The sequence below is a fragment of the Centropristis striata genome, chromosome 17, assembly GCF_030273125.1.
Source record: "Centropristis striata isolate RG_2023a ecotype Rhode Island chromosome 17, C.striata_1.0, whole genome shotgun sequence".
Lineage (NCBI taxonomy): Eukaryota > Metazoa > Chordata > Actinopteri > Perciformes > Serranidae > Centropristis > Centropristis striata.
Window position 1 is genome coordinate 20,565,203 of NC_081533.1, and position 20,951 is coordinate 20,586,153.

The 20,951-nt window shown below is 38.6% G+C and overlaps 1 protein-coding gene across 6 annotated transcripts in view; it reads left to right on the forward strand.

The window, feature by feature from the left end:
* LOC131989545 (receptor-type tyrosine-protein phosphatase delta-like) overlaps positions 1-20,951 on the forward strand; it is a 189,386-nt gene that overhangs the window by 133,536 nt on the left and 34,899 nt on the right. For 2 of the 6 annotated variants that reach the window (XM_059354783.1, XM_059354784.1), the window contains exons 6-12: positions 5,507-5,695; positions 9,619-9,729; positions 15,012-15,281; positions 16,420-17,001; positions 17,458-17,603; positions 18,307-18,451; positions 20,054-20,359. In XM_059354783.1, coding sequence (XP_059210766.1) covers positions 5,507-5,695; positions 9,619-9,729; positions 15,012-15,281; positions 16,420-17,001; positions 17,458-17,603; positions 18,307-18,451; positions 20,054-20,359 — 1,749 coding nt within the window. Of the gene's footprint in view, positions 1-5,506; positions 5,696-7,631; positions 7,650-9,618; positions 9,730-9,806; positions 11,456-15,011; positions 15,282-16,419; positions 17,002-17,457; positions 17,604-18,306; positions 18,452-20,053; positions 20,360-20,951 lie in introns of those variants that run through there. The other 4 variants (XM_059354785.1, XM_059354787.1, XM_059354782.1 and 1 more) reach the window with 3 other exon arrangements.

Consider the following 20,951-nt stretch of genomic DNA (forward strand, 5'->3'; position numbering starts at 1 on the left):
CTGCTGAGACTCAATTAGGCTTATTTAATTAGAGCCTAAACAAGGAGGGAAATACTTGAATTTGTCACTCAAGCCGTTATGCCACAGCAGGTGAGAAGGTTACTTTGAACAGAGAGTGTGTTTGTGTGTGTATATTAGTAGCGGCTGCAGTATGACAACAAATTGTGCTGAATTTATACTGCGCTTTTTCTGCAGCTGCAATGCAGAAATGGCTACTGTTTTCATACAAGGAAAATGTGATTTTTGAACGCTCATATTTTGTATGAGTGATCAATAGATATAATCTGCTAATGGGTTGAGTTTATGTCCAGTGGCCTTATGTCTTCAGCAGAAATCTGCTCACTGAGGTACTTTTTGAGCCAATGTCCTTTTTATACTCCTCCCATACTTGGCACCGCACACTCATATGGCCTGATAGCCTGGCAGTGGCTAATGTGTGCAAATTGTCATTGGGAGTCTTTTTATATCAAGCACCAGTGCTCAGCACTTCTCTAGAAGGTGACTTCAGCATTTCTCTCCCTTCCATCTCATTTAGTGTGTAGATCCATTGTTGAATATACAGTATGGGTCTGTAAAGCAGAAACTGCCCTTGTCTTAGGCTGTCCTTGAGATTGCAGTTCTCAGCGAGGTAGAATAAGGAAGCGGGAGAAATCTGTAAAACCCTTTTTCCTGCTATTTTCACCTTTTAGCTTTGACTTTCACATATTGTACAGAGTAGCTTGGGGCTGTATGTTCAAGTCACACAGCATATAGTATATTATCCCCAAAACGCACATTCAAAAACAAATGCACTACAAGCAAATCAAACTTGTCCAATTTCCATTCCTATCAGGATGCAGCTCAGGGTTCCTAAAGGAGTAATGAAGTAGCTCCTTGCTGATAATTTATGTAACCACAAGTCAAAAAACAGCCTCTTGACTGTTTGCGGAACTGCAAACATAGCACATGGGAAAAACTACGAGTTGGGCTGATTAATTATTTAATTATTTACTTTTAACACATTGTCAATAACTCAGCTTCTCCAAAAACAGACTGTGGCTCAAATTACATAGTGATTAATCTGATTTAATTTTGGTCTCTTTGCCTTGTAAGGGAAATGCTGCAGCAGCCCTGTCGACTTGAGTTGTTAATCACAGCACAAGCTAGAGAATGTGTTCAATTTCCCTCCCTTTATTTATTATCACAATGGTAATTCTCTCTGTGATGTCAATGAGGGTATAGCTGAGAGTTGCAGGGAGCTTGAGTTCAAAGTACTTGTGTTTATAATTCTTTCTAAATCTTAATCTCAAGTCCTGTGGAGAAAAAGTTTTAGATAGCTCACGGTTGATGTCATGACTTTGTGGCCATTCTCGATGAGCACGAGTGCACATAGCAGCTGTAAAATACATTTCTGGGCTGAGCAAGAATGCATTCAAAAGGCCAGAGACCTTTGTAATGGTTCATTAATTTTAAATGCACTGCCTGGAGCCATATCAGCTGCCTGCGCTGCAGTTACAGGCTAGCATCATGTAACACATGCATTCTATAAGACAGGGAAGATGGGTTGGGTGAAAGTGCCCTTTGTTCACTTGACCTAGCCTCATTTTTATACGTTTTTACAATTTCAGTGCGTCACACTCAAGTTAATAAGTAGTGTAAACCACAGGTACTGTAAATACTATGGCTTTACTGTCTTTACATTTTACAGGACACTGATTTTGAAAAGCTATCATGTTGGAGACAGCATTCACAATTTAAAATGAGTGTTTTCCTACACCCTCTTCTTTTCTCCTTAGAGCTGAATAACTAGAGACATTGCATACTGCAGCATGAGAACAATCCTGACTTCTTAAAGGACAGCTAAATTATGATCTCTTGAGCACTTTGTTTTAGAATACATTGCAATTTCACAGGAGTTGCTTTTTAGTTCGCATGGATTGTCACATCCAATTACTATATTCAACACGCATCCATGCTCCGAGGCTTGCTTCTGGCTATTGTGTTTGATCAGGTATACTTTTGACTCACTGTAGAATCGACTAATTGTCTGTTCGACCTTGAACAGGCTGAAGGGAGCTTGGACAGGAGCTACCTTGTACAATTAATTCCTTTCCCCCTCCTCCCTGTCCGTCTCCATTTGAATGAACACCTTTGAAAGTGCAGTTTTTCAGATTAGACTATTCCCTCGCTCCTTGATAGTTGTTAATGTGGTGCTTTTAGAAAAGATAAGTAGTTATGACCAACCTCCTGTTATTTTGCTCTTATTCATGCATGGTCTTGAGTTCCATATTATTTATTTGAAAATCTGAGCAACTAAGTGTAAAAAGCACACAGAAATATAAATTCATGTTCATGTGAATGATGATTGCAGTACATAATTGAATGCATTTTTTTCCTCTGTTGTTATCATTGTAAATCTGAAATACAGCGAATGGCTAATAGAGTTCTTGAAGCTGATTACATCAACACTGAAATTAATAGAATAAACCATCCATGACCATGCAAGCATAGTGGCAAAACAGCTAGTTAAAACAAAAGGGACATTCGTGGTATTTCCAACAATTTTTATCCTAGAATTGGTTCTGCCCTTCAGCTTGACTTTCCTTCTTTAACTATGATAATAACTAAATATGGCCACTGTGTGACTGAGGTGAATCGACTAAGTGGTTATTGTTTTAATGAGCAGCACATCAATTTTGTGCAAACAACGAGCAAACACACTGCCAGACACCTACAAACTTTTAACAAGAGTAAAGCCGGGGCAGCTCTCATTACCTTAATGGATACTGAAAGGGATAAAGATAACATATATATATTGCACACCATGTCAAGGACTAATAGTGATAAACCATATAAGGATGCATGAGCCAAGATGCCCAGTATAACTAACCGTGCACAACTGCCAAGAAAATGACCAGTGTTTAAAGTATGCATTATATAGGATGGGAACTTATTAATCCAGGCCAAAACATGCAATAAAAAATACATTGCTATTGAAACATATGTCAGTTCAGGCAGGGACACAGAGTTGCATTGGAAAGTTTTGCAGTTCAGTCTGAAGTCACTCATTTGTAATACAGTCTATTTCTGAGAAGATTTATCCATCGAGGTGGTTTCGCATGCCAGATACCCAAAAGCATTGTTGGAAGGCGGCCATGATTGTCGTTTGGCTGTGTGCAGGCTATGGCATCTCAAAGCTGTTTCCAGACTGATGTCTCCTCATGAAAATTTAATGAAGAAAGTGTTTCCAAAAAGGTGCCGTTTACGAGAGCGGCGGAAGACACTAATTAGCCATATCACAGCAGGGAAAGGAAAACTTAAAGGTGCACATAAACCTCATTGGCATGGGGAATAAGCAGGTCTTGTTTTGCAGATTTACACTCAGCTAACTTTGCGGAGAGGCAGACATTTTGCATATGGAGATCTCATTTGTATGGAAAATTCCTCTTTGTCCTCAAAGATCATCACTTGCTGCAAGCTGAAAATACTTCCTGTTCAGAGCCGTGAGCTACAGACAGAGCTGTTCTAGGCTTTGATTTTCTTTGTTTTGCTAAAAGAACATGTTTGGAGCAAGGAGCAACGTGAGTTATCTTCTCTCACATCTCAAACGGCAGTAAGATGTAGCCCGCCCTTGTTCAGTCGGTAAGTTGAGACACAGGCAGGAACAAGACAGCTTATTCAACATGGCAAAGCCACCTGCCATCATCAAAGAACTTCAAAGCTCTTCCTCACCTGAATACATGTTTAGCAAGTGTCACTATGGTTTCATCCTTTCCATCATTGAAATAAATATGTTTTGGGAAATGTTCTTTTAAGATGACTCCTGGCTGTAGCTTCATATTTAACAGACAAATATGAGAGCGGTATCTGTCGTCTCATCTAACTCAAAGCAGGAATTGGAATGTGTTTATGTCCCAAAATATTCCTGATCTACTCCTTTAATTGCTTGAAGGTGCCTAAACCTGTACTGTCTAGTTTCACTCTATGTTCTTTTTGTGTCCTTGTCAATACCAAATATGTATGAATGTCAAAATTGTATTAATGGCATGCCACTTCTGAAATGCTGCATATTATGTACATGACGCACTACAGTTGCAACAAAACTACTTGGTTAGGTTACGAAAAGATCATGTATTGGATTAGGGCTGGGCGATATGGAGAAAATCAAATATGACAATTTTTTCGACCAAACACCTCAATATGGATATTGGGAAGGCATTGTAGGGGCAACTATTTTTGGTAAATAATCATCAGTAATACGGATACAGACTAAGTGTTTCAAGGAAAATAATAGAACTGTTTGAACAGTCAGAAAATTACATCACTTATTACATATACACATACATTACGATATCCAAAACCTGAGACGGTATTAAGTCTCATATCATGTTATCACTAGAAAATCAATATATTGCCATAGTTTGGGTTAAAACAAGTATGTTTGTTACATCAGTTAGGTTTGGTGTATTAGTAGTCAACACAAATAGTCAATGTTGACTTTTGGTTTCACACAAGACATTAACAGCAGCCTCCTGGATAAAAGTCATACGACTTCACCTGACTTGCGGAGCACTTGCTCTGAGTGTCTAATATTGTTGTGGCGTGAAATGACATGCATATTGACTACAAAATATGTAGTGATAACAAAATTAGCATCTTATTCATACAGCATTTAGTGATAGCAGGCTGGTGTCTTTGTCACTACACTGCAAAAAAGCCAACTTGTGTTTTTTGACCTAAAACAGTGATTTATGTTGGTAAAACTTGGAAATATAAATGATTGACATTTAGGGCAATAATGTAAGTTAGCACAACAAAGGAAGCCAGTTGTCTGCTCAAAAACAAGTTTGTGAGTTTTTGTTGCTAATATCTTTAAGTTGGGGTTCACAGCAAGGGACAATAGTTCTGCTAACTCTAATTTCTTTGTTGTGAAATGTGGGAAAGCGGTGAAATTCGGTCATTAGGAAAAGCTAGCGGCTAACTGATGCTAGCGGCTAACTGATGCTAGCAGCGCTGCTTGTTACAGCTACAAGAGTAGCCATTAGCGTATCAATGCTAACTCAAAATTGTGGTCACAACATTAGCTGATATTTCAAAGCGGCGTTACAATCGTGCCAATTCAGCACATTGCAGAAGTTAGCAGAAGTAAGGATTAAAAGTTATTACAATGTAAAATTATAAATTAGTACAACTTACAGTTGAGTTGACAAAAATCTGAATTCAGAGTTGAGCAAACTCAAAAACAAAACTTAAAATATTTAGTTTAATTGTCCAATTTAAAATTTTATTGAAGTTTGTTGCCTTGAAATTTTGAGTTCACCCAACTTTTCTTTTTTTGCAGTGTACACACTCCCCTCAACATATGACCAGAGACCGTAGATAGATCTTTCAGTCCTGCTATTCCTCTGCAGTCTTGTGACTATAATTTCCTCTGGCTTTCCCTCCTCATTAGCTCATCACAGGGTTTGAGGAGGACCACTGACTTTGTGAATCTGACCTCTGCTACAATGTCTCTCATCTTTTCCAGAGGACCAGCTGCCCCCTGGTTTCCCCACCATAGACATGGGCCCACAGTTGAAAGTGGTGGAGCGAACACGCACTGCCACCATGCTCTGTGCCGCCAGCGGCAACCCAGACCCAGACATCTCCTGGTTTAAAGACTTCCTCCCTGTCAACACCACCAACAACAATGGACGCATTAAACAGCTCAGATCAGGTAGGTTTCCTCTGCTGAAAACTTAATTACCAAACAGGGAGTCTTCTTTCTTGTTATCCTCTATCTGATCTGCTCCCCCTGTTGTCTCCTCTGTTCTCTCATCTTCTTCTTCCTCCCATAATTTAACTTCTCATTTGGCTTTTCATTTTTTAGGTAATGGCATTGTTTCTACTACTTCCTGTCCTCTACTCTCTGTACGCCCCGGTGTGTGCTGTCTGTATGTGTGTCTCCCTTTGTCTTCCAGTGTTGTCATGGGCTGTTGGGATTGTTCCCCCTTCTGTGTTTGCTGGCTTCTGCCCTAACTTCTGCCCTCATTGCTCACTGCTGTGACTTTTTACAATTAATTATTTTGCTGTTTCGTGTTGATTTTCTTTCCACTGCATTGGTGCAGTATTTTTTCGGATCCATTTTCTTCATTTCTTATGCCTTTTTTTTTTTTTTTTTTTTTTTAAACAATTAATATTCAACATTCGGCTTCATTCTGAGTCTACTAAGGAGTGCACATGACTTTAAAATAGGAAAACATGAAGAAAACAAATTAATCATTGTCCTTGTGCATTTGTTGAAATTTTACATTTAAAAGAGGGATCCTTTAACCTCCTCTGAATAAATATTTGCTTTGCATATACAGACTTTCTTTAGGTGAAGAAAAACATTTATGTCTGGACACTAATCAGCCACAGTAGTGCGTAAAACTTCACAAGGCTTTTCCCTTACCCCTTGATTCTTTGACTTTACAGCCCCTGCTTTAATGTGTAGCTTTGTTTTTATTTGCCTGTGACATGACCCCAATATACCCATTCGCCTGAATATCCCGTTTGATTTCAATATCTCAATACAGAGAGATTATTCTATTTTCTAAAAATGTTACATTAATCATAGCTTGCAGCTTTATGTGCCAGCTAACGGCAACACATTAGCGCAACTACTTGTAAATTTTAAGTCTTGTATGTCTGACCACCTGTCTTCACAGATTTCACAGCTGTCCTATGTTAAACCGTCTTGTTAACCTTACTTACATGCTGACTTGTTTTCAACAGAACTGTGTAGAATTAACCCTTATTTCTAACTTTGATTCACGTAGAGTTGCTAAAGCATTAACAAAACCTTTGTTAACTAAACTTACTTAAAAAATATAATCATATTCTTATGCTGTCTTTCTTCTCTCTATATTTTTAAATCTACAGAATCCTTTGGTAAGTGCTTAGCTCTAAAGCACACATCACCCCCACTAATTTCCATGTTTCCAACAACTATTAAAATGCATGGCATGCATTTTACTAACAGATAGTTTAGTGGCAGGGCTACTAGAGGCACATACACTTTTCCCTCACCCCACGGTGTTAAAGTTTCCCACCACTGCCAGCTATAGTATCACCTTTATCTGGAGATTAGAATCACCAAACCTTAGCTTAGTATTGTCATATACTGACCTGGATAATGACCTATCCTCACATGTTTGTTACTCACTCACTGACCCACCACTTACTCACTTACTGAATCTTAGTAGGTATGGACATTTCAAGACTTAGCAAGGTGACCAACTCTGCTTAGCTCAGGTGAAGCAAAGGGATCTCAAGTTGTTTAAATATGTCTGCTCTCAATCTCACACATAAAGTCCTCAAAGTCTTTCCCTTCAGTAGATGGTCTTCAGAAGCTATTGCCACTTCCAAAATGGCACCTCCCCGTGGTACATCAATGTACAAGTTCTTCTCTCTGACCTATGACTTTTCTATGATGAAACCTGTCTTTCTTTGCCAGTAGAGTACAGAAAAATTCTTATTCTCTCTCTCTCTCCTTTCTCTTTCCTCTAGTACCTTTATTTACGTACCCTGTTAAATCTAATTTGATTCTTCTTCCAAAGCCCCCAGCCTCTATCTACTCGTACTAATGCTTCTTCTTTCTAATCTTATTTGCATTCATATTATCCACCCAGGTGGTACACCAATAAGAGGTAAGAGCGCTGAACTGACGTTCACAGAATGAAAATAATACAAATTCATTCTTGCTGTCAACCCATCCATTCACTTGAATCACCTCCATTTTTGTCCTGTTTATCAAGACCAAATCCCATTACGTTCATATGGACCTTCCTTTTTATTTGTCCTGTTTCGTTCACTAAATTTGTATTCCATCTTTTCTGTCTATGCTTTATTTACTCCTTTGTATTCTGGTTTCAAGAGCCTGTTTAGCTCAGTTGTGATATGCTTGCCCTGGCTCAAATAAGCATATCCAATGACAATTATTTTTTTAAACTATATTTTTTCCGTTCATTTTTGTTTTCTTTTTGGCCATAGCGAATCATGTGTCCCTCTTTTTGTCCAACTAAAACAACCAAGCATTTTTCCCCCTTAGCTGTTCTTGTTCAGCACTAAAAATATGCACAGATGCTGTGGAATCACGCAGGCATGCTGAAGACAACATTGCCTCTCCTCTGCTTTTTTCTCCCAAAGAATTCTTTCTATCTTTGCAAACTATTTTTTTTCCATTTCTTCTATTTGCTTTCCTCTCCTGTACCTCTACAAAAAAGCCCAAACAACCACTTTTTTGATAAAGTTTCTACGGTGCTTTTTTTCTCTTTCACCTATTTTTCTTACTTTTCTTGGGTTTGGAGACTATTTTACTTTTTGACTTTTTTTCTTCAGGGTTTGGGGAAGGCAAACAGTAGAGTCTGGCGAGGACCCGATTGGCTCATTTTTGCCGTGTGACATGAAGCTGGAGAGTTGTTGATGCATAAAGCCATTTTTCCCTGGGTCATGTGACACCACACTGCTGATCCCATTGGTGGATTTTTATGGGTGTCTTTTGTAGCTTTCACAAGCTAAAGCAGTGGTTGGTTACCTTCTTGTCGGCTCAGGTCGATATTTTGAATTTTGTCTTCTAATACAAATGCATTTTATTTTTCAGCTAAGGGTTGTCAGAAGGTTGTAAGTTGTGCCGACATACATTTCTTGCCAAGTTTTGCATGTCAAAACTTTTGTTACAGAGGGTTATATGTTGGTTTTGCCTCAAATAATACTATTTTTTCCACATATATGAGCAGCATTTTTCAATTTTTGTATAAGCTGCATTTTTTCAAAGTGACTTCACGTAAGTCCCAAATTATCCAGTTAGGTCACTGTTACACTCAATCTGTGATTGAATATGCTAAAATTCATACCTAAATTTCTTTCTTTCAATTGTCCTCCCTTGTTATGCTGCTTTCTTATACTGTAAACCTTCTTTTGTTTGATCCATGTTTCCCTGAAGCAGTATCACTCATCCCCATATTGACCAGTCCAGTGATATGTTGTACATTGAAGGGCTTGCCCCTATTCTTCAAAGTGATTTTTCTTCTTACATTGGCGCTAGGATGAGTGTCTATTTAGACACCATAGCCTTAAAAGTAATCAGGCTTTTTTCTGTAAAGAAGTCATCAACAAGGTAAATGGCATTATAGACAGAAGATAGACTTGTTGTTTCTGTTCTTTTCTTTTGGATTTGGTTGACAATGTGTTATTTTATTTCCCCTTGTTGTTACTTTAGCTCTGTTAAGAGGAACAATATATATTATTGCAATGTCTTGCAGGATTACCATTTGCAGCTATCCCTCACCTATAGTACGATAACACAGTCATCAGCCAGTGGATCAGGCTGTGATAATGATGGGGGATACAATTTAAAATATAGAATTTATAGTAACAGATTTAAGAACTTAGTATTTCATTCATGCAGTTTATTTGATATTGCTTACTTACAACTTTCCTCAAACTGTTCAACTACTGAGGCTTGAAAGGACAAAGCAAAACTAGAAATGAAGGGGGCTGATGTTTGCCTCCTTGAGGCCGAACAACTTCTTTTCTTTTTTTGCTTGTGAACTTGATAACAAGCAACATAATTTTAACCAAACATACTCCGCTACCCCATTTGCTATTCCCAACCAGGAGCCCTCCAGATAGAGCAGAGCGAAGAGTCTGACCAGGGGAAGTATGAATGTGTGGCGACCAACAACGATGGAACCCGCTACTCTGCTCCAGCAAATCTTTATGTCAGAGGTAGGAAACACGCATTGACAACACTGGCATGCTTCTATCAAACAATATATTTCAAAATGTAAAAGTTACCTTTACATGAGCCAATGAAGTCTACAGGGGTCATTTCCTGTGGGGCCACTGTAAGTATGCTTTGTTTTGGATGTTCTGGTTCTTTTTTTTTTTTGCACTTGACTTACCTGCACTTATTTGAACCTACAGTATCTGCTCTGTTTTGTGTTTCTGGTCCTTTCTGTTGATAATCCTGAATCTAACACCAATGACTAGACTGCTTGCTGTGTTTATCTACTAATTGCTTTTCAAACCTGACTGTCGGAGGTGGTAAAGGGTGGCCGGCCCTCCTCCATCAGTCCCAACTCTTTCCCCAGCAGTGAACAGATCCTCTCTGGCCTTTTTTCCCCTATTGATCAACATTGGAAGGACACCTTTAATCTCACTAGTTTTACTGACAATTATATTTAGAAACCAAAAGTTAAAACTGGCATTAAATAACCATTAGATGTAACATTTAATGACCCTATTTAATTATCTTGCTCCATATGCAAACTTATATTACTTAGATTATTTTTTTAAAAAGTCAAAATTTTGGTTCCTACACATTAGCCGTGTTTCCATTCACTTATTAGTATAAGTGACATATAAGTATCACACTAGAAGGACTGAATGGGAAAATGGAAAAATTAGAAAAAGGAAAAAATAAAAAAATAAAATAAAAAAATAAATAAAAAATTAAAAAAATGTATATATATACATGCTCAGGATGGGATGTGAGAAAGTTAGGAAGATAGTTCTGATGTATGATACATTACATTTATGCAAGAACATAAACACAGCGGCTGAAAGAAAACATTCAATAAGAGCCGAGTTGTCTCGAACGCAGTACTGCTCTTGTGCAGCACTCAAACTGTGCAGCCTCTACTTATTCTACTTTGATAACTGGAGGATTATAGCAATAAAAAAATGAAAAAAATGACACTGTAGACTACCTGATTCTTTCCAAGACAGCTGATAGAAACCTGCATTTCTTTTGTATACACCATTTGAAAAGGTTTTCTTAAAATTACCTTGCCAACTGAATAGAAGCACGGCTAGTGTTAGAAATGTTACGTTTTTAATACAATAAGTGCCGGCAGAGTCGCAGCAGCGGCTTGCTTAAAGTGACCTTTTTTCCTTTCTTGCTTTAAAAGACAGTATAATGCAACTGTTACTGCTTCTCTATTTTATTTGCACACAAAATTCAATGCTTCCTTTGTCTATTGTCTTAATTTTTGTTTCTATAAATACATATATGTGTAGCTGATATATTTTTATCAATTTTTTTTTTTACAATTTTCATAGAAATTTTGCTATGCTCTTCAGTCTTATGGTTAGCTTTTGTTATTATCATCCAGTTCCCAAATTACATAATACACAATAAATAATAAACCTAAATATGTTAAATTATCATTATAAGCTAACCACATGGCTTGGGCAGAATTTGTATTAAAGTAAAAATATTTTAATTCAAAATGTTTGAACTCAGACAGGTCAGACTTTTATAATCTGGGTGCCAGGGAGATACACGGGGCTCCCTGCACCCGAGAGACAGACGGTCCTTCGAATTGTTTAAGTCGCATTTGAACACCTACAACATGGCCTTTTTACTCTCTGTGTTTCCCTTGTTTTTCTCCTTTCCTCATTTCATTTTGTTCTGCATCAAATTTCCTACATTCCTCAGAGCTGCGAGAAGGTTGGTGTGTTTTTACTTTTTGAACACAACACAAAACAGAAACAAGTTCATTTGTTTGCCACAAAAAAAAACTTTTTTTCAAAATTTCTTTTTCACTTCTATTGATTGATTGATCATTTTTATCTGTGTTGCTCATTCAATGTTCATGTTCCCGTTGAGAATGCCCCTGGTCCTTGTCAGAGTGCTTGACTGTCCAACAGGTGGTGCATGTTTGCATCTTTGAGGTGGGGTGGTAGGGACAATATTTGCATCTGTCTCAGGGTCTATTTGCATGGTCCCCTCTTAATGTTTGAGCGAGCTATCCCCTTTCCCCAGCCCTTGCCCTGTCAGTGTTCCTGCTTGGTTTCTCTGCTGACTATCAACACAGCTGATCAATAGGATAAAATAAAAAAAATGATAATAATAAAATTCTATTTAGAAAAGAAAAGTCATGTCACAAACCACAACAGCATGAACAATGTCCTTGATTTCTCTCAGATCGTGGAACTAATAGCTACTGTTCTACATAGATGCAGAGCTGCTCCATATGAGTACTGCATCTTTCTCTCCATAGAGCAATTTAAGCATCACTACACTCAAATTTTCCCCGTGGTGCTCTCTCCATTTGAAGTTTCTCACAGATAAAAAATATGTTAAAACAAAATCCATCCTTTGTTGTAATTGGCACTAAAGTCAAGCGCCAAGCTGTAAAAACAACCTTACCCTCAGAGATTATACACTTCCTCTGAAAAGGATGTTTCTGCTCAGGAAGTCATGAAAGAATGATGTATTTAGAGCGTTATCCACAAGACTTGACAAATGTAATGATATTCAAATGAGCAGGATAATATTATGTCTGTGGGGAGCGTGATCCAATTGGATATTAATTAAATATTGAGTGAGAGAAACGTTGTATTTAATAATGCAAGCAGTTCCCCTAGATTTCCTCTCTGGAGAGCTGCAGTCTGCTCAACAGAATGGGCTTTGTGAATTAGGATCAGGCAGCAGGAAGCTTGTGCCTGTGTTGCAGCCAAATATACCTGCACATATAACTACTTTAGAGACACAGGAACTACTATAGAGGCTGTTTACAAAGCACGTTCAATGAACAGGCAATAAATACATGCATTCAGATATTTAAAAGTGAAATATTCCCTCACCGCTTTATTCAAGATTCACTGATGAATTTAATAAGGTAACAATAGCATGCTTTGTATTTTGAAAACCATGAGCAGTAACACTGACTTTAACTATGATTTAAATATTCCTTGAACATTGTATAACAATACCAGGAAGTCCCTGTCTGTTGCCTTTATTCCTGTGCCCCTTATGCCTTATTCACTACACAACTTCAGCCCTGATATTTCACTCACCAACAGTTTCTGGAGCTTCCCAACAAAAGCCCTAGATTGCAGGCCAGTCAGCATTGGCTTAGCGATCCGAAATTGGCTCTCGATCGCTATGTTCAATGATGCAGGTCCTGGTACAAGCTAGAGCCAATGAAAGTGCAAGACACAGGTTGAGGAGAAAACTGGGGAGGGGTCGTCTGTGACAATAGGAACTTTACTGTATATGTTGCATTTGCAACACAGACCAAAGTTTTTATTGCACCCCAAGGATAGGCTTTAAATAGTCGAGAACACGTGTGAACGGCAACATCAACAATCATTACTACAAAGAAAAGTTACACGGATGACATGCTTATCACGGATTCCTCTAAAGGTCTTGTAATGTGTGATGTTCTGGTCAGTCATAGTGTAAAAACAGTATAGCAAGTTTTGTAGTGTGAACAGTACAGCAATCTGATGACTTTGAAAGTCTTGCTGTCACCTGCACTTATATATCATTATATCTAAATCCTCACAACAAAAAAAAAGAAATAAAAGAGAATTAGTAAATAATAGTATTTTTTCTGTCCATTCATTTACCCTTTTTCCTCTAAGCCTTCCTTAGCTTTTGCAGGACCTTGAGCTTGTGTCCGCCACATTTACAACAATCAAGCACTACCAGACTAGCCCTTCCGCTTTTCTACCACATCTTCCCTCTGACCCCATTACTACTTTTGTTGCCCCTGCAGCCATCTTCCCCCCCGACTCCCTCACATGTTTGCCTCACAAAGTCACGTATCGTTCCTGTATGCATGACGGATTCTTGCTTCCCTCCAAAAGACCTTGAAGTCTTCCATGTGCATTGTGAATGTTATACATTTAAGTTAACTTGAAAGTGTAAGCTTTTCTTTGAAGTTTAAGGCTTTTTCGTTGTTTTTTTGTTTAGTTTTCGATCATATTTTTTGGGAAGATGTATCTGCTAGAGCTGTCAAATGATATGTTGTTGTTTTTTTTAAGAATCCAGATTAATACACATTGCTGTAGGTAATCATGATTCTTCAAAATAAAATTATACTTGATTATGTGTTGACTTACTTGGGATATTTTGATATTGAAAATAGTACAACATAGTTAACATAGTCAACTAAAACATAACAGTAAGTAAGAAGTACTGGCTCCAATAGTTGTTGCAAAGCTTTTATCAGTGATATTTCCTGCAAATGCCTCTGTCTTGGAGCATCTCATCTCCTTTCTATAAGACATGTGGCCTGTCTAGATCCTTGACATGTTGCTCGGAAAAGGGAAAAAGTTACATTTCAGAACTCTGAATCTGAATAAGCTCTCTCAGCCCTCTATCTGAAACTGCACTGAGGCCTGCAGTCCTGTTGAAATAATTTAAATTAGCATCAGTCTTGATTTTGATTCATTCACAGGCTTGGACTGATTTGTACAATCATAGAACGTAGTGTAGCGAGACACGTTAATGCTTTAAGCAGCAGCATAATTGGTCCTCTTGTGATAAGCTAAAGACCTCTCATTCGTCATTGAATTTCACCAGTCTGCATAACTTTACTTTCATCCTCTGAGCAGAGTTCTAAAGTCCGAAGCCACTTTGAAAGGTAAAAGCAGGACAGGGAAACATGTTAAGGCTGTTTGTTTTATCACTCTAAAGCTGATCGAGGATGTGAATGCATAACATTTGATAGCCCTAGTTTCTAGTTTGAACTGAGCCTGAAAAGCACAGAAAAACATCATTCCCCCTTTGACCCATGTGCAACTTCTCTGGAACATTATCTATGTTTGTGTGATGTGAGAATGTGATGAGGCACATTTTCTCACATCAGCTGGAAGTACGCAGCCTAAAAGTTGTTTCTTTGCATACAACTGTGGAGTGCTATTGCCTCTCCAGCACTTTGTGCAGTTCTGTATATCTGTACCAATGGTGATGCAGTATTTTGTGCATGGTGTCCGTGTTGTTCATTCACCACTGAAATCCCTTGGATCGAATGTGTTTTCTTAACCTTCATTAAACGATCATAAATTATCTACGTAGAAACAGATTTTGTCTTTTCATTCTAGAATTAAACCTTAAACATTATGCTAATCTTCTTATTATATAATGTACAATTTTCAACCATCAGTCTGTTTTCTTTTGGCAACATCTAAGGAGAATTCAGGACATTTTTCTATAAATGTATTCGTTGTTCCATTTTCTGCTAGGTTTTCACGCCATGTTTTGTCTTTTTCAGTACGCCGGGTGCCACCGCGATTCTCCATTCCACCTACAGACAATGAGATCATGCCAGGCGGCAGTGTCAATATCACATGTGTGGCAGTGGGTTCTCCCATGCCATATGTCAAGTGGATGCTGGGTGCTGAAGACCTTACGCCAGAAGATGACATGCCCATTGGACGGAACGTCTTGGAGCTCACAGACGTCCGGCAGTCGGCCAACTACACCTGTGTGGCCATGTCAACGCTCGGGGTGATAGAAGCTGTTGCACAGATAACAGTGAAAGGTAAAGCTGCTTCCTCTTTATAATTAAAATCTGAAATTTCAGCTCCTACAAAAGATCCGTGAAGGTTAGAGCTGGATTTAATAATAGTTAACTCAAAACTGTTTCTAATGCTGTATGTGGTTAAAAAAGCATATATCAATTTCCAGTTTATGTATGTTTGGAATAAATATCCGAGCTGTGACTACTGGCAGTGCTTTAGAGCAAGTTATTTACCTCGCACTGCCACAATAACTCATCTGTGGAGGATTCTTTAAAGCTTTAGACAAGCCCTGGCACCGGCCTCAGTGCATTAGATGCCAGATTGAGAATATAGTGAAGTGCTTATCTCTCAGCTGGAGAGCTACGGAGCCACAAGCCTCACCATTTCTGTTAGCAAGAGGTAGAGAGGGGGAGGGGGCGTGAGAGGGGTGTGAAACGTAGTGAGTATTGTTTGGTGTCCTCTGTAGGCATGGTACTTATCTGAGTGTAATCATATCTACACAGCAGCCGTACCAGAAAGATATCCGAGATTGGTGTCGCCGTGTTCACGTGCACACAAGGGACAGACTCACGTACACACACTCAGCTTTGTTTTTCCTAGACATAACATAGAGATATTAGTCACAATATAACAGTCTGGCAGCAAGCTCCCCCAGAAGCATACTTCAGATGGCGTATAAAGACAATCTATTGCCCTGATATCTCTTGCCATGTGCCACGGTGCGGGGAATTAAAGCAATAAATTTACCTGTTAAATTATTAAAGTGATAAACACTGGGAAATCTGAGATTAACGACAACAGCGCTCAGCTGCTGAGGATGGGGTGTGGAAGCCTTTAATCTCACAAATTAGTTCACAAGGAACTTCTGTTTTTTTTTTTCCAAATGTAAACTCAAAGAGTGAAATAGTATTAGGATGATCCACCCACCTAATAGACGGCATACAACATATGAGTCTCTCATGACTCCAGATATAAAGTATATTATTAGTGTTGAGTGCAATGAGCTGGTAAATGAATATAATCAATATAATTCAACCATATACAAATTAAAATAAAGCCTCTATGGCCCGTAACATAAAATAAACTACTCTACAGAGGTTTTACTTTCCTGTAAACTTTGCATTTCTGTTAATATTTATGCAATAATTATCATCACAGCACTGCCCAAGGCTCCTGGCATCCCTGTGGTGACAGAGCGCACAGCCACCAGCATCACACTGACTTGGGACTCTGGCAATCCCGAGCCAGTATCCTACTACATCATCCAACACAAGTCCAAGTACTCAGAGGACGCTTACAAGGAGATTGATGGCGTGGCCACCACTCGCTACAGCGTGGGAGGCCTCAGCCCGTACTCAGATTACGAGTTTCGGGTGGTGGCAGTGAACAACATTGGGCGAGGGCCACCCAGTGAGAGCATTGAGGCCAAAACAGCTGAGCAGGCACCCAGCACAGCACCAAGGCAAGTTAGAGGTCACATGTTGAGCACCACCACAGCTGTCATCCACTGGGATGAACCGGAGGAGGCTAACGGGCAGATCATGGGCTACCGAGTCTACTACACCATGGATTCCAGCCAGCATGTCAACCTCTGGGAGAAGCAGATTGTTCGGGGGTCCAACTTTGTCACCATCCAGGGCCTCATCCCCAATAAGACCTACTACATCAAGGTTTTGGCCTACACCTCAGTAGGCGATGGACCTCTTTCCCCAGACCTTCAAATCATCGCCAAGACGGGAGGTGAGCACAGTTTGTTTTTGTCATTAGAGAATCTATAATTGAAGCAATTCAAAGTTTGACAAATGTTGAATGTCTGCGTAATTAAACTTGGAGTGACACAAACTTCAGAGCCGGGTTTATTTTAGTCACACATCCTCATTAGTGGTTTACTATTGTAAACACACAGACATCTTCGGGCTGTCAGCAAAAACTTAAATTGGCTTTCTCAAGTGGGAGAAATAGTTTTGTATGAGAAAAGTAACCTAACAACAAGAATGTTATTTATTTTCTTCAGCGTTAAGTAACCATGTCCAATGTGTCTGCACTGTACTAATTCTGCTTAAGCAACTGCAGCTCCTGAAACATAACGTGGCAAACAATCTTTCCCCAAAGTGGCATCTGTGCGAGTATGACTGTAATGATAACGAACAGTGCAGGGTGCAGAGTAATGAATTAATCTCTTCATTCCAATTGCAGTTCCCTCTCAACCAACTGACTTCAAAGGAGAAGCCAAATCAGAAACAAGTATTCTGCTTTCATGGGTCGCCCCAGCACAGACTGGACAGGAAAATCAAATCACAGGATATGAACTTATGTACAAGAAGAGGGGCGGCAAAGAGGAGGTAATTATTTTCTGACTTGACCCATTTCAGCCTGCCATTAAATTAAAAGTCTGCTATAGTCAAGAAAATGCTCTGATTCAGGTAGTAACCAATGATTAACTAGTAGATCGATTATCCTCTATAATCATGCTTATTTTATGTAGTGTCATGAAATCCTCATTTTCTTGTGTTTCCCAGCATGTTAAGACCAACACCAAAATCACTCATTAATAAGTTATATCTACATGATACCTATAGGGTTAAGTTGGTCTTTTTTTTAATTTGTCTTAATTCTCATGTCTCTGCATGACACGGGCTATAGCAAATAAAATAAAAAGCACTGTAAGAAATGAGTATAATTTCAATTACATGGCGCAATACACAGATCCAGTGCTGTTTAGCACAAGCAATCATTATCAACAGCTTATAATCAATCATTTTGTATAATAAGGAGTTGTTCATGCAGTATAACAAATCTGTAATGTAAGGGGAGACTTTGGTCAGACAGTATTATAGAATGAGTTTGACCATGTAATTTGTCATTCACTCTAAAGTGTACTAAATTGAGTGTCACACTCATTTACATAATCTGACAATTTAATTTCTGACAGCAAAATCTTATACCTTCAAATTTGATTTTATTATCACTTACACTTATGTTCTTTTTTTATCTGGAACTTCCTGTCTTTATTTAAAATCTGACAATATAAAACTTTCTCCACAGCCACCTATCAGGTTTGAGCCGACAACAACATACCTGCTGAAGGACTTGAAGCCCTTCACTACTTATACTTTCCGGCTGGCTGCCTCTAGTAAACATGGAGTTGGAGCTTACACCAATGAGATCTCTGCGGAAACTCCACAGACACGTAGGTCTTCTTCCTTATCTGACAGAGTTTAAACTATTTGGGAAGCAACACATTTTCAAATGCATTCCAAATTTTTACGTGTGCTGCAAAATCCAAAAAGTGACAAGAATGTCAGGAAGGTCCTGAGCACAGATAAAGCGAAAATGATTTTTCTTTAAAGGTTTGATGCATTTGAAAAGATGTAAACATTTGAAATAGTAAATAAGAGTTACCCGACTATGCAGTATTCACTTTGAAAAGGTTGCATGGATAGCGTGCCCAGGCTTTCCTGTGAAGTCAGAAGACAAGGTTACAAAAATGACCCCTCTCCACCTTTGTTGTGCAAAAACATTCTGGACTGAAATGAATGATAAAGCCTTGAATTATTTATATGAATGTCCGAGTCTGTGTTACCCAACTGTTTTTCTTAAGTCAAAGGGCATTTTAGGAAGCCTTGTCTCTTGGCATCACATGTCAGCCTAAAATAGAGAGTAGAGAAGTTTTGAGACTGAGCTTTCTATGTAACTACACTGCCAAGAACCACTTGGGATTTTCCCTTTTTCGGCATTGATGCTTTTACTCAATTCAAATTAGTGTCACTATAGTTATGGAGTAACAATATCATAGAAAGCTCAAAGCAATTACTGTCTCTGTAGTTAGGGACTTTCCTATCCAAAAGACCCCAGATTTATGAAAAATTGAAAGATTTGATTATGTCACAAAATTGAACTTAATCCATTTCAGTTTAAATCAGCTTGATGTCCGGTCAGTGAATTCCCCTAAATTATAAGTGAAAAAAGCACTGTACTGTTTGACTTTGCACAGCTTACATAAATCTGAGGTCTCTGAAAGACAAGGGCAGGGATCAGGTGGGTATACAAGCTCAAACTCTGCCCAGATGTATGTTCTGAGGTAAATGATGAAGTAAATCAAAAAGTGCATGCCAATGTCATCAGAATCTAATAAATCAGTCATGTCTCCTTGGGAAGTTCTCTGTTGTACAATCAGGCTTTTACCACAAACCAACAGGCTTCGGAAAGGTTGGTGACAAATACAACATTTTTCTATTTTAAATAGTTCAAGCATCAACCTTTATGTTTTTGGATTGATGGTAACTGCTTGCCAAATTTGTCTTAGGTATTTTATTTTGGAATGGTTTATCTTGAATTATTTCTGAAATACATTCAAATATGTTTAGGTTTTCATATTAGACTTACAATGATCGAATAAATATATTAGGATAAATAATTTTTCCCTTTTATACATATTTATATTTTCATGACAAAGGTAGGTTACATATGTTAAAGCTGTCCTTTTCCCAATCAACACCTTTCATTCATCATCAGTGTGTACATTTTTCTGTTGATTTTTGCCTTCCGTTTTGTTTTTGGTTGTGATGTTTCATTTATTTAGAATACTTTAATTTACCCACATGAGTCCTTGTGCTTTTTTCTCATTTTGTGTCATTTTATTTTCCTCCTTTTCCCTTTCTTTGGTCAATTCTACCATCATTACCCCGATCAAACCAAAAACCAAAACTCCTTTAAAACAAAATTCAACTCACTGAACGCCCTGACCAAACAAAAAACTCTTCACCTGCACCAAATCCAACTCAACATCCAGAACCCTCGGGCCCACCTCAGGATGTCAAGTGCCATAGCCCCAGCTCCACCAACATCCTGGTAAGTTGGCGGCCACCCCCAATGGAATTACAAAATGGGATCATAACGCAGTACACCGTCCAATATGCTGCAACTGGAGGCGAGGATAATACTGCTCATCAAATCTCCAACATCCCTCCGGAAAGCTCTCAGTACCTTTTGGAAAATCTGGAAAAATGGACAGAGTACCGTGTGACAGTCAGTGCTCATACTGACGTCGGGGCAGGACCAGAAAGCTTGCCGCAGCTCATCCGCACAGAGGAGGATGGTATGTGTTCGCTAAAACAAAGCTCCAGCTGCAAATCCAATCTACCCCTCTTAACCTACCCCGTCAAATACTAACAACCTCGCCTATATCTACAACTCCCACTTCTTTTCTGCCCCCTCTGCCTGCTTCTAATAAAATGACTGTCACCACTTGATACTTTTAGCCCCATTTTGGACTGTGCACTTTTTCAAACAAACTGTGACTCACTTTGCAAAAGCACATTTTTTTCCTTTTTTTTCCTACGCTGCTCAATTTCAACACATGGTATGGCATTTTCAACTGCAGGCCTCCAACTTCCAGTCCCAACTGTCATTTTTGAATTATTTTCTGCAATATTTTTGAACAGCAGCATTTTTGTAGAACTCACATTTTTTGGGAACTTGGCAAAAGGGCAAGTTCTGGACAGTGGGAATAACAAAACGTGGAAGATTTTTTTTAAGGCCATTTTTTGAAAACTTTTTTCCTCCCCTCATGTGATAGAATCATATTTCTATTCATTTTTTTTCTCCATAGCCAAAATTCTTGTAGTGCTTCAAGCATTTGAAACACTTGAAGCCCCCTTTTGGCTCCACTTTTCTATTTTGGCAAAACA